This window comes from Myotis lucifugus, unplaced genomic scaffold, assembly GCF_000147115.1.
Source record: "Myotis lucifugus unplaced genomic scaffold, Myoluc2.0 scaffold_505, whole genome shotgun sequence".
In the NCBI taxonomy this organism is placed as follows: domain Eukaryota; kingdom Metazoa; phylum Chordata; class Mammalia; order Chiroptera; family Vespertilionidae; genus Myotis; species Myotis lucifugus.
In genome coordinates, this window is record NW_005871553.1 from 448,075 (window position 1) to 462,464 (window position 14,390).

The 14,390-nt window shown below is 45.8% G+C and overlaps 1 protein-coding gene across 2 annotated transcripts in view; it reads left to right on the plus strand.

Annotated features, from left to right (window-relative positions):
• The first annotated feature begins 1,838 nt into the window (after nt 1-1,838).
• Nucleotides 1,839-14,390, plus strand: part of RSPH3 (radial spoke head 3 homolog) — a 14,145-nt gene continuing 1,593 nt past the window's right edge. The window contains exons 1-6 of one of the 2 annotated variants that reach the window (XM_006103763.3): nt 1,839-2,212; nt 7,039-7,126; nt 8,403-8,544; nt 9,809-9,954; nt 11,236-11,439; nt 12,648-12,810. In XM_006103763.3, the coding sequence (XP_006103825.1) occupies nt 2,097-2,212; nt 7,039-7,126; nt 8,403-8,544; nt 9,809-9,954; nt 11,236-11,439; nt 12,648-12,810 (859 nt within the window). In that variant the 5' untranslated portion in view covers nt 1,839-2,096. Of the gene's footprint in view, nt 2,213-6,696; nt 6,716-7,038; nt 7,127-8,402; nt 8,545-9,808; nt 9,955-11,235; nt 11,440-12,647; nt 12,811-14,390 lie in introns of those variants that run through there. The other variant, XM_023744988.1, reaches the window with a different exon arrangement.

Genomic DNA, 14,390 nt, shown 5'->3' on the forward strand with positions numbered 1-14,390 from the left:
TGCTCAACGCTGAGCCACGCCGGCCAGACTGAATGTTTCGTTTTTAACTGCTGCCTTGGGGAGCAGAAGTCTTCAAGTATTTTTCATGGGGGACAGGATGGGGGTGCTCACATTGGTGTCATTCAGATCCTGACTCCAGTGGTGACTGAAGCCCCATCCCCACACACTGCCGTTCCTGAAGTCACAGGAACCACCGTGGTACACGTCAAACATTCTCCTCTTGCCCAGCAAGTTCAGATGGGTTTTCTACCACGTGCAACCAAGAATCTTCACCAGTATAACTGTCTAATGTCATACCTACATAGCTACGAAGGTAGGCCTGCATTTCATAAAAATTGTTTTAAATCTTGTTTACATAATACTTCACAATTTTCCAAACACTCTTATACACATTCTTTTGATATGCAAAATAATTGTGTAATACAAGTAAAGCAGTATCTATTATCTGTTATTTTAAAATAACAACAAAAATGTTGCCTTTGTCAAGAAGACAAAGAATCATTTAAATTTTGCCTGAGGCCACACAGCTAGCAAGTGCAAAACTGTGGTTCAACTCTAGTCCCCAACTCCAAATGCAGAGCCCTCGATCCACAGCCCGCTCTGCGGGTGCCCACCCGGTGCCCAGGCTCCCCGTACGCGGTGCTATGTACACACATCAAACATTCCGGAGAGAGCCTTCCACCATGTAAATAACTATCTTCTCATTGGCCTGCCTTGTAAATGTGAGTTTATAAAAATAGTATTTCCTGCATGCAAGGTACACTTGGGCTGCAATTATTCTATCGCCTAAAAGCTAACCAAGTATTAGTGACACCTTGTGGCAAAAAACTTGTAAACTCGTGTGCTACTGCTACCACCCACTCTCAGTAGGAAGACGGGGCCACAGGCCTTAGGCACTTCACTGAGGAGTGAAGACAACAGCAACACTTCTGGAGAATAATCTACGGTTACAGAGTCTACGCCTCATAGTTAGAGCTCTCGGGGAACACACTTCACTGACACACAGACAATATTGCTAACAGTGTGACACGAAAACCAAAGCTGCTGGTCTTTCAGCGCAGACCCACCCCACGAAACTGAAGTCTTCAGAGCCTGGGCCGACACATGAAGGTGCAGGAGCCTCAAAGGCTCAGCAAAGCGCCCACCCCATCCCCACAATGATGTCTGTGGGCGGCCCTGGGTGGACCGGGAGGCCTCGGAGGTGCAGGCGTGGGAACTCCGAGGCCGAGCGGGACCTGCGGACCAGGAGGGGCTCTCCGATTGCAGCCCAGGGCACATGCCCGGCTGCAGCTCAATTCCCAGTCCTGCCCCAGGCAGCTAATCAAGGATTCTCTCCCATCCTTGATGTCTCTCTCTCTCTCCCTTCCTCTCTGAAATCAATAAAAACATATTTTAAAAAGAAAGAAAGAAGGAGGGAATGCAGGCAAGGCTGCGGAGCGCGGTGGGGGGGGCGGGGTGCTGGGAGACCCCAGGGGCGCCCTGCCGCCCGCAGGTTAACAGAGCGGGGAGCGGGGCGCCACGTGTGTGCGCTGGACCTTCCCGGGCAGCCCGGGTGACGAGCAGCGGGAGAGACAAGCGGGGAGGCCCCCACGGGAGGGAGCGCGAGGCCCGGGCGAACGGCGCCAACACCAGCCCCAAAGCCACACTGAAGCGGGGCCGGGAACCGCCACCGCATCCGCCAGGGACACCGCAGGGGGCGCCACGCCCATCGTCCTGGCCGCAGAGCTGCTAACGCGCAGGCGCACCTGCCGGGGAGGTGCGGTGGGCGGAGTCAAGAGCCGGAAGTGCGCAGCGCCGGGGGCCCTTCCCACGAAACCCGCCCCCGAAACAGCCTGGAGGCCCCGCCCCCTGGCGGAACTCGGGGTTGCTGGGCAACCGGTGCGGGCGCCGCCGGCGGCTCTGTGCTCCCGCTATAGCCTGCGGAGTGCAGCTCCCACCTCTCGCCCTGGCAACTTCCCTCCGGCCCGCCGCCTTCCTGCCTCCTCTGCCGGCGTCCTGGCACCCCTGCCCTGGCACCCCTGCCCTGGCACCCCCTAAACCTCTGCGGGCCCCACCACGCCGTCGCGCCCACCTGCTGCGACGCCAGGTTCCACTAAATGCGAAGCGCTTCGACCCCCGGCGCGGCCCCTGGGGCCATGAGCACCTACACCTACACCAGCCGGCCCCGGGCCCCGCCCTGCCGCCTGCGCTACCGGAACGGCCTGACGCAGCAGTGAGTGAGCCCCCGGTCCCTCCGCCTGCCCCCCAGCCACACCTGCCTCTGCGCTTCCCTCCCCTCCACACCCCGAAGCGAAGGTGCTGCCCCGACAGTTCTCAGGCGTGCGGAGGGGCGAGGGCAGAGGGGCCTGGGTGTCCTCCCGCGGTGAACGGTCAGGGATCGGGAATTGCTGACCCGTTTCACAAAGTTTGACTCAACTGATGCTTCTTGTTGGCCAGCCGTGTGTCAAGCACCTTCCTACAGTCGTTTGCATACATTTTCTTACTGGGTCCACGGGGCTGTGAATTGGTTTTATAAATCCATGATGCAACTAAGAAAACAGCTACAACCCTTGGTTGCGGGCACATCCCCAGTGCGGGGTGTGCAGGAGGCAGCTGATGGATGTTTCTCTCTCACTGATGTTTCTAGCTCTCTATCCCTCTCCCTTCCTCTCTGTAAAAAATCAATAAAATATATTTTAAAAAAGAAAGGAAACAGGTACAAAAGTGTCACAGTAATAGCATGTCCAAAATGGGAGCCACGCCAGGCTTTGGTCAAAAATCAGGTGATCCTTTCATGCTGGACCCCAAGTGGTATTTTTACATTAATGAGCATTTGCTAATATTCAGATATCTATGTTTTCAAGGGACCGTAATCGTATGGTTCTCTTGAAGTTCTTTGCATGAGCATCCACTTTTGGAATCATCAGAACTTCCCAAGAATGAAGATTCCGTGGAAGCAGGAACCTTTCTGTCTGTCATCTCACCTGGGCCATGCCCGGGCACAATAAGCTCTCAATACAAACTGCTGAATTAATGATCCGGCATCAGCACTGGAACTCTTGGTGCTTATTTCAAAAACTGAGTCCAAATTCATAATTATCTTATTCTGACAAAGGCATTTTTAATAAATACTTACCACTTTTAAGAAACCCAAAATAGAAACTTTAAACTTGGAGAGAGATTATTTATATTGATAAAGGATTCAGTTTCAAAAGGCATTTCTTTCAAAAGCACTTTCTGGCCCTAGCAGGTTTGGCTCAGTGGATAGAGCATCAGCCTGCACACTGAAGGGTCCCAGGTTTGATTCCGGTCAAGGGCATGTACCTTGGTTGCGGGCACATCCCCAGTAGGGAGTGTGCAGGAGGCAACCAATCAATGAGTCTCTATCATCATTAATGTCTCTCTCTCTCTCTCTCTCTCTCTCTCTCTCCCTTCCTCTCTGAAATCAATTTTACAATTTTTTTAAATTAAAAATAAAGGGTAGGGAACCTGCCTTTCCTTTTAAAAAAATACACAACAAAAAACACTTTCTGGTGCCTTTAAGTGGTTGCTTATAAGTCATTACTATTAAATCTGACCAATAGATGAAATAAGAATCATTGGTGATTCATTCAGAATGATTTTTTAAAAATATATTTCATTGATTTTTTACAGAGAGGAAGGGAGAGGGATAGAGAGTCAGAAACATCAATGAGATAGAAACATCGATTAGCTGCCTCCTGCACACTCCCTACTGGGGATGTGCCCGCAACCAAGGTACATGCCCTTGACTGGAATCGAACCTGGGACCTTTCAGTCTGCAGGCCGACGCACTATCCACTGAGCCAAACCAGTTAGGGCAGTATATGCTTTTTGAAACATAGGAAAAATACAAAATAAGGATGAATAAAAGCAATGTTCATTATCTCTTGCTCACCTCTACTCCCACTTCCATGTTGTAAACAGATTTAACAATTTTATATTACTATTCTACACCTCCTTGCTGGTACACATATATATGAGCATATGTACATTTAATTAGAAGGTTTAGTTCCAAAATAGAATCATACAACACATATTACTCTGCAGTTGATCTTTTCCACTTTTTTACAAGCTCTAATTTCTTTTTTTGTTTTTAATTCTCACTGGAGGATGTGTTTTTATTAATTTTAGATAGAGAGGGAGGAGATTTCAATAAACAACTTTATGTATTGACCTCTTTATTTTTTTTTTAAAATATACTTTATTCATTTCAGAGAGGAAGGGAGAGGGAGAGAGAGATAGAAATGTCAATGATGAGAGAGAATCATCAACTGGCTGCCTCCTGCACGCCGCCTACTGGGGATCAAGCCCACAACCAGGGATGTGCCCTTGATCAGAATTGAACCTGGGACCCTTCAGTCTGCAGGCCAATGCTTTATCCACTGAGCCAAACCAGCTAGGGCTTGGCCTCTTTGTTTTTATGAGCCAGATTTCCAGAGTAGGTTTTTAGGTCGTGTATATTTTTAATATGAATGGTATGGAACAATATACCTTTTCTCCAGGAATGTTTAAACATATCCTTTTCCCCAACTCCTCACCAGCAATAGGTGTTGTGGATATTTTTTTTTTTTTTTGGCTTTTAAAAAATATATTTTTTTATTGATTTCAGAGAGGAAGGGAGAGGCAGAGAGGGATAGAAACATCAATGATGAGAGAGAATCACTGATCGGCTGCCTCCTGCAGGTCCCCTTCTGGGGATCGAGCCCACAGAGGAGGCATGTTCCCTGACCAGGATCAAACCATGGCCTCCTGGTTCATGAGTCGACATTGAACTAGTGAACCATACCAGCCAGGCTCTTTTTGGCTTTTTTTTTTAATTACATTTTCCTTTTCTTTTCTTTTTTTACATATATATATATATATATATATATATATATATATATATATATATATTATTGAACTAGTCTGTTAATCTGTTGATTCAAGCCATTGGAAGGCTTGAATCTCCCTTCAGAGAGGAAGGGAGAGGGAGAGATTGGAACATCAATGATGAGAGAGACTCATTGATTGACTGCCTCTTGCATGTCCCCCACTGGGGATCAAGCCCGAAACCCAGTCATGTGCCCTTGACCGGAATCAAACCCAGGACTCTTTAGTCCGCAGGCCAACGCTCTATCCACTGAACCAAACAGGGCAGGGCTCTTTTTGGCTTTTGATAGCATAAAGCTCAACTAAAGTTTGCCCTCGTTGTTACAGTAATTAGCACTGGGAGGCTTTAATCAAGTAAGAGTTACCTTTGGATTTTTCCATTCTAACCACTGACTGGCTACAATATATAGACCAGATTGAGGGAGAGATTTTGTTCCAGACAGTTAAGAGAGACTTTTGCAATAGTCCAGGTAAAAGACAGTCGGGTAGAGCAATGGGTAGAACGATGTGAGAAAGATTGCGGGTTAGAATTCATTGGACTTGCTGGCTGTAGGGGGTGGGGAATAGGAGAGAACTGTGACGACTCCCAGGCTTCTAGGTTAAGCCAAGTGAAACAGGGAACACGAAAGGAGCAGCCAGGTGGAGTGGGGGGATCATAGTTCCGCGTTAAGGCTGCCTTTGAGACGTCTTGGTGAGATGTCATCGAACGTGTCAGTTGGCTGTACATGGTTAGAGCTCAGAGGAGAGTTCTGAGCTAAACATCAAACTGGAGTTTTAAGCATACGGGTCATAAGTGAAGCCTTGAGAATGGATGAATTTAACTAAGGACACGGGAAGGCTGAGCACTAAGGAAATCCTCCAGGACAGGAGGCGCTGTCCATGCAGGTTGAGAAAGACTGGGAGGAGGAGCAGAAACTCCATCAGGGGAGTGCGTGTATCACAGAGGCTTGGAAGGGAGGGTTCAGTGAAGGAGCGGCCAGCTGAGCGGAACGTGCGGAGGACGAGCAGTGCAGCATGGCTGGGTTCCAGTAATAGGAAGTCAGGGTATCCGGTGGGGTTCCGATCTGTGCTGCATAAGCAGCATAGTACCCCCCTCAACATCATTTCTGATAGAGACTGGTATTGGTATAGTTAGATATTTGGTTTTATAACCATAAGTAGAATATCATTTAAAGAAATTTGAATGAAAATACCAACTGTATTTTTCACTATTGATCATTATACTCCAGGTTAAAACAATATAATTTTAAAAGATTTTTGAAGTTAAAGAACAATGAGAAATTTAACATGTTTTATTTTATTAAGCCTGTTTCTATTAATGTAATTTTTTAGTCCTTGAATCAAACTTTTGTCAATTCTTTAGGGCAGACCCCTTTTCAGTTTTGTTTTTTTTGTTTGTTTGTTTTGTTTTGTTTTAATATATATATTTTATTGATTTTAGAGAGGAAGGGAGAGGGAATGATGAGACGCTCCCTACAGGGAATCAAGCCCGCAACCTTGGGCATGTGCCCTTGGCCAGAATAGAACCTGGGACCCTTCAGTCCGCAGGCTGACGCTCTCATCCACTGAGCCAAATGTCTAGGGCTCAGTTTTGTTTTTTAAAAATATTTTTTTATTGATTTCAGAGAGAGGGAGGAGAGAGAGAGAGAGAGAGAGAGAGAGAGAGAGAGAGAGAAACATCAATAATGAGAGAGAATCATTGATCGGCTGCCTCCTTCACACCTCCTACTGGGGATGGAGCGTGCAGCCCAGGCCCTGACTGGGAATCGAACTGTGACCTCCTGATTCATAGGCTGATGCTCAACCCCTGAGCCACACCGGCCAGGCTCCTTTTCAGTTTTTAGTGGTAAGTAGTTTAAAGTTCTACAGCCCAAATCCAGCTCGGCCACTTATTAATAGACTTCTTTCTGAGTTTACTTCCTCTTTTTTCAAATGAGGATTCTATTTCCCAACTTTAAGCTTAACTTGAGCAATAAATAAAATAACTTGTGAAAGGCTTAGCATATCATCAGCATTCCGTCAGTGGCAGCCATTTGTCCCCTTATTTTTTGGACTGCGCTCAAACAAAAATCTATTTCCTTAAAATATTATCATCTTAGTCTAAGTCTTACAAAAAAACGAGTTGACTCCATAGATACCAGCAGTTATTTAGAATTTGTTCTCTCACAGACCTGACGAGCCTTTGCCATTCGGAAACATCATGTATGACAGAAGGGTGGTCCGAGGCAACACTTATGCTCTACACACAGAACCGCAGGTAAGTAGAACTCGAGTAAAGCTTTTCACTACATGTGGTGAAGGGCCAGTTTGTTTGTTTGTTTGTTTGTTTGTTTGTTTGTTTTTATCTCTAATCTGTTGCAATAAAAAAAATGGATTACTAGAAAAACGAATAGTCCTATTAACTATGAAGGAAATTGAATTTCTAATTTAAAAGTTTCCCAAAAGAAATCTCCAGGCCCGGATGGTTTCACTGGAGAATTATACCAAACGTGTAAAAAATAATTTGCATCAATTCTTCACAATCTCTTCTGGAAAATAAAAGAGGAGGGAATACTTCCCAACTCATTTTATGAGGCCAACATTGCCCTGATACCCAAATCAAAGATATAAATAGCTAACCACTATGATGTACACCTGAAACCAATATAAAATAACATTGTCAACCATCATTGAAAAATAAAAATAATCTTAGTGCTTTTCAGTTTCTTAACTGTATATTAAAATTTATTATACCTGGATGGTTATATCAGTACTAGAGGCTCAGTGCATGAAAATTCATGCATTGGATTGGGTGGGGGGTCCCTCAGCCTGGCCTGCCCCCTCTCACAGTCCAGGAGCCCTCAGGGGCGGGAGGCGACCTGGCAGTCGGTAAGGCGATAACCCCATCACACCTCTGCTGCTGCCACTACCAGCAGCACAAGCCTCAGCCGGCCCTGGTTACCTGATCAGGAGGCCCTGGGCGGATTGGGGGCTGAGGGAACTGGGGGACTCCAGAGGCAGGCACGCGGAGCAGCCAGACCCACCTGGGGGTGAGCCCAGCCGTGCTGTGCACCTGCCGCCCCAGTGGGGCTAAGGGAACTGGGCACCACTATCTTGTGGCTGTGGGCACCGCCATCTTTGAGGGTGAGACGGTCAATTAGCATATCCCCTCTTTATTGGCTGTGGGTGCCATCTTTGTGAGGGTGTGAGGGTCAATTAGCATGTTCCCTCTTTATTAGATAGGATACTAGGTTACTAGGCATGAGAGGAAATCCTGCTAAAAATATTTGAATGAGGAAAAGGATTTATTGGATAAGATTCTGCACTGTTTATTCCACTTCGTAGTCGAACTTTCGAGTTGTTTTTGTGCTTTGTCAGACACCTTCCTAGTCACCTGGCAGAGTGCAAGTGACATTTCCATCCCCAGGTCCCTGCTGCTCAGGAAGCCGTGATGCCGGGCGCTTTGCTTCTCCCCAGGAATCACTTTTGCAATGCACTTCTGTTTGCTTTGAGAAATAGTTTCTAAATTGTAGGCCCTTTTCCGTCACTCTCAGCGCGGGCAGACCATTGACGAGCATCTTCAGAAGGCCCAGGAGACTAAGAAGAGGGCGGCTGCCAAAAAGCGAGCCCAGGAGCAGCTCCGACCGCGCACGCCGGAGCCCGTGGAGGGCAGGAAGCACGTGGACGTGCAGACAGGTACGTGGCTGGGCCGTGGCCGCTGGCTCCTCGGTTGCTGTTTCCTGCCAGTTCTGGTTGTTTGGCCTTCCTGTTATTTAGGTGTCTGTTATGCTCCCCAGTACTTCCCCCGTCACTTAGTAGAAGGCAATTCATTAAAAAATTCCTAGGTTGTGTATCATTATTATGTTGGCTACACATGGCAATGTGAGATTTTTTAAAAGAATTTTATGACCAGATTAATTCTCTCTTAGCCCTTTTACATATTTATTTTCAAACTGGGATTATTTCTCACTTTTTTTTATAGTCCAACATGCATCACTGTTGGACTCACAGGAGAGGAGAGCGATGTAGTTAGTTTGGGCATTTTATTTGTCTCGTGAGAGGGATAAGCCCTTTCAGCTCTGAGCCCTCCACCTGTCACACGGCCTCGGCCTCGTCTGTCCTCCCCACCGTTCTATTCACTCACGTGCTCCCGGGCCGCGTGGCCCCCGCCAGCGAGCGCCAGGCCTTTCCTGCCGGGCTGACTATTCTTAGCTGGAGGGGCTTCCCGGACCCAAGGGTCTAGCCATGTGGTTGACAGAATCTTGATGATCAGACAGTACTTGGTGCTTTCCATGGACGGCCACGTAACCACTCAAGGTGCCCCTTGCACCCGGCCACGATGGTGAGCATGTTCATCAGAGCTGTTTCCGGGAAGTAAAGGCAAAAGGAGGAGAACCATTATTACATGCTTCTTCCCTACCTCGAGGCCAAGTCTAGAATGAGTAAGTCTGTGATTGGCCCATATAGTTGTCATTCTGTGAGAGATTCATTTTAACGTTTATATCATCAGCATATTAGGTGATACAGCAGTAGCCACCTTTTGTTGAGTATTTCCTATATCTCAGAGACTATACCTGGGGCATAACACTTTTAAATATACAGGAATTTTCAAATCTTTATATGTTTATTATCTTAGGACTCAATTTTATAGGATTATTAGCTTTCCATCTCATATTATACTTTGCATCTTATATACATCTATGGTGTTAGTTTCATTTTCAAATATAAAGCTCAGTGCTTTCTTGACATTCAGTATATTCTAGCCTGACTGACTCTCTGGTCTTCCAAATATATAAAAATGCTTAGTACAACATGTGAATTGAATACTCCATTTCAGCACTTTCTAAGACTTATTTTCTGATCCATTTAATTCTATTTTGAAGGAGCTGAAGTTTCAGATACAGATATATGCTTGAAATAGACCAGAATGTCAAACTCAATGTATATGGTATTCTCTTAGAATTATACCTTGAAGAAATTGCTGACCGCATAATAGAAGCTGATATGGAATGCCAGACAGATGCATTTTTGGACAAACCACCAACACCACTCTTTATTCCTGCCAAAACTGGCCAAGATGTGGCCACCCAAATCCTAGAAGGAGAGGTATAGTACGTTATTTGGACTTTCTTCTGTCTTCATTATAAATAGGTAAAGTTAGGCTTAGTTAAAATCTTAATAGGAATACAAACCACTGCACAATCAAAAAGATTCTACTCACTGGATTTCTTTCCAAATTTATCTCTAATAGTTTTATCCTGAAGTACCCAGAAATATTTTTAAATGCCATGTTCTGATTTCCCCTCTTTGCTGATCAGAGATAAAAATCATTAGCAATGTTTTTTGCTTTTATGTGTCTGCATTCTTGCTTAATGTATGAGTATAAGTAGACTTGTACCAAATAAGGAAAAATAGTATCTCTGAGATAAAAGACTCTGTTAGTTGCTTATAGATTATATAACTTTTATGAAGGTAATCTACGTCAAAAAGTTCTAAAATAATTACATTTTCATATCAATGTGGAATGTGTTCTGAAATGTAAGAAGAGAAGGCAATGCTTCTGTGCATAATGACTTAACTGAGGATGAAGACTTGAAGGAACTTGAAAGAACCGTCATTGAAATTTAGAAGTCAAATAAGTCTTCATAAGCTACATAGAAAAGTATATTTTGTCTTTAAATCCTAGAGATGAATCACCATAATGCCCATTATTCTTGTTCCTTGGTTTTTCAACTGTTATCAAAAGCAACCAGTAAAAATTTAGTAGAAAAGGCAGGGAATAAGAAAGAAAAGGATAGCCCTAACCGGTTTGGCTCAGTGGATAAAGCATCGGCCTGCGGACTCAAGGGTCCCAGGTTCGATTCCGGTCAAGGGCATGTACCTTGGTTGCGGGCACATCCCCAGTAGGGAGTGTGCAGGAGGCAGCTGATCGATGTTTCTAACTATCTCTTTCCCTTCCTCTCTGTAAAAAATCAATAAAATATTTTTAAAAAGAGAAAGAAAGAAAAGGATATTTCTCTTGGGATTTAGGGAGGGAGGGAGGGAGGGAGGGAGGGAAGGAGGGAGGGAGGGAGGGAGGGAGGGGAAGGGAAGGGAAGGGAAGGGAAGGATATTTCTCTTGGGATTTAGAGTCTGACCTTAAAATTGTTGAGTATCAGGGTTCATTTTGAAGACGGCATGGATCCTTTTGTAACTCTGACTTAATTTTGCCCGCAAACAGAATGCTCCTCTGTGTGCCTGCAAGGCCGTTGTGAGCACTGGGAACCACAGACAAGGCCCGGCGCAGGTCTGGCACACAGACGCTCAGACTGCCGTTCTGGGTGTCTTGTCATTGAGCGTTTGGTTCATGATTAAAATGTGACGTTTGCTTTGTTTTGTGCATTTAAGCTCTTTGACTTTGATCTGGAAGTGAAACCGATGCTGGAAGTCCTGGTGGGAAAGACCATTGAGCAGGCTCTGCTGGAGGTGATGGAAGAGGAGGAGCTGGCCGACCTGCGGGCCACGCAGTACGCGTTTGAGGAGCTGCGCAACGTGGAGCTGGCTGAGGTCCAGAGGCTGGAAGAGCAAGAGAGGCGACACCGGGAGGAAAAGGTCGGTTCCGATTCCTTCCTAGACTGCCCTTGGCTGTGAAACAAGTGTGTTCAAAACGGCACGTGGTCTGTTCCAGCGGAAAGGTCTTCGGAAATGTGCTAGAAAAGACGCGTAGTATTTGTTCAGGTCTCTCCTGTTCTCAGATCATAGGTCCTTTGTGAGCTGAGTCATGTTTTTTAAATCCCAGCATAGGAAACTGCACCTAAATGGAGTACCAACAATTCCTAGGTTATTTAACTTACGTGTGTCCCAGTGCAAGGCACTCTTAACTAGCAGGAGCCCCAGTGAAAGAACAGACCAATTTGCCAAAAGTTAGTGGCAGGAGGTGTGGACGGAAAAGGTAAGTGTATCTGAATGGGGGGCGATAAGACACAGAGGATCTGTGCAGGGTTCTGGGTCTTTCTCAGCAGCTAGACCAGGGGTGGGCAAACTTTTTGACTCGAGGGCCACAATGGGTTCTTAAACTGGACCGGAGGGCCGGAACAAAAGCATGGATGGAGTGTTTGTATGAACTAATATAAATTCAAAGTAAACATCATTACATAAAAGGGTATGGTCTTTTTTTTTTTTTTAGTTTTATTCATTTCAAATGGGCCGAATCCGGCCCGCGGGCCGTAGTTTGCCCACGGCTGGGCTAGACCCTCTCCTATCCTTAGAAATACACCAGAACCACTTGGGTCCTTAGAGAACATCTTTAAAATTATAGGTTTTTACAGCCTTTCATAAGGAAACCTTTAGAATCCAATTTTTAAAATATGCCCTAACCTCCAGCTAGGATCAGGAGGCTTGGTGTGTCTGGCTCACACTGGGAGAATGAATGGTGACGGAGCGCCGGGACACCTGGCACAGCCCAGACAGCTTCCCAGGGCCCCCCTGACTGCGCAGAAAGGTTTAGCTGCTGGGATAGGCCACTGGGTGCCTAATCAAATGGACTTTCAGTTCCCTCCCAAGTGGGAAGAGCATACGGCTCATGGTTAAGATTGTGCAAATGCTACGCTATTTGTTTACAAATATAAAATGAACACTGACCGTACCTACTAGCTGTTGAAATTCATTACCATCTTGATGGAAACTAGGAACCTTTAATAGACATCTTGCTGTCCGTTCTTTTGATACAAATATAAGTCCAAATTCTCCCTCGAACTCGCTTCAGGATTGGGGAGGTCGTGACCGCTGAGTAACCATGAATGCTGGGGTCTGTCCTGCAGGAGCGCCGGAAGCAGCAGCAGTGGGAGGTGATGCACAAGCACAAGGAGACTTCGCAGAAGATCGCTGCCCGCGCCTTCTCGCAGCGCTACCTGGCCGACCTGCTGCCCTCCGTGTTCGACAGCCTCAAGGAGGGGGGCTACTTTTTTGATCCGGTTGAGAGAGGTTTGTGGAGGTTCCTATTAGCTTAACCCTGTTACTATAGGCGTCTTCTTCACAGTTCAGATGTATCTCCTGCCCACTTTATTTCCAAATGGGATCTTCCTATCTCTGATGCAGATTTAAAAGTCAGTTGTAGTTGTTTTAAGTAAAAGGTGTTACTAATAAGTGGATTATAAAGATCTTGATTTTAGGATGCCAGTTTGCCTTTATTCAGAAGCAACATTGGATAGTAGGAAGAAATATGGACTTGATGTGAAAAAGTTTGGGTTTGGGACCCAGCCCCATCCTTAAATAGCTTTATGACCTTTAGTTTTCTTACTGTGAAATGAGGATTACTTAGGAGTTAAATGTCATAATCCATATGAATGTTTGTAAGCTATAAAGCACTGTGTATGTAAGTTGTTGTTATTAACTTTTTCTCAGCTGACTTACTATTCTAATCAAAAACCCCTGGCCCAGCCTGTGTGCTCAGGGGTTGAATGTCAACCCAGGAGCCAGTTCGATTCTGGTCAAGGGCACATGCCTGGGTTGTGGGCTGGATCCCCAGTAGGGGGCATACAAGAGGCAGCCGATCAATGATTCTCTCTCATCATTGATGTTTCTATCCCTTTCCCTTCCTGTCTCTGAAATCAATAAAAATATATTTAAAAAATAAACTTTTCAGGGCAGCAAGTAAGGTCACTTACTTATTAAGTTAGGTGCCGGCACGTCCCAGGCACTGCATTAGGTGTTGGAGATAAAAAGGCGACTGACTAATCGCTGCCTTGAAGACCCAAACTGCCAGCATCCCCGGAGCCCCTCCCCGCAGCTCATCTGGCCAATGGCGGTCCGGGCTGCCATTTCTCACTGCCACCCTCCTTCCTCGGGCTCAGAGATGCTTAAATCCACAACGCTGCATGCACAGGTGCTGTTTCAAATGGCTAGTAGTATTTGGGGCAGATGTTAGTAATGTGCAGGTTCACTGATTTCATATTCAGTTCAATGTGCAGAGGTCAGATTACACACAAATATTATTAGTTTACATTTATATTGTGCTTTCTAATTTATATAGTGTTTTTCATACATGATGCCATGTGACCCTCCCAGTAACCCTGTGGGGTGGATAAGGCAGGTTAATTCCCATTAATTCCCATGGCCTGGCTCCCGACCACTCCCCCAGGAGGCGGGAGGCTCAGACTGGCCAGACCCTCCACTGCAGGCCCAGAGCGCTCTCCACGCGGCCTGCCACTGCCCTGCTGGGTTTAGCATGAGGTTCTGAAAAAGTCCCTATAGGTCATTTAAAAGCTTGTACAGAGATTCATGCCTAGCTTGAAATTATTTATAGTAATGAATATAATATTCTATCACACTGTTGTCACCCAATTGAAAAATAAAAATTAGATGCCTACCCTCAAAAAAAACTATTTTTGAACATTAAAATGTATATTATAATGGACCATATTTTTGAAAGGCTTACATAGCCCTAGCTGGCTTGGCTCAGTGGATAGAGCATCAGCCTGCAGACTGAAGTATCCCGGGTTCGATTCTGGTCAAGGGCACATGCCCAGGTTGTGGGCTCCATCCCCAGTGGGCGGGGGGGGGGG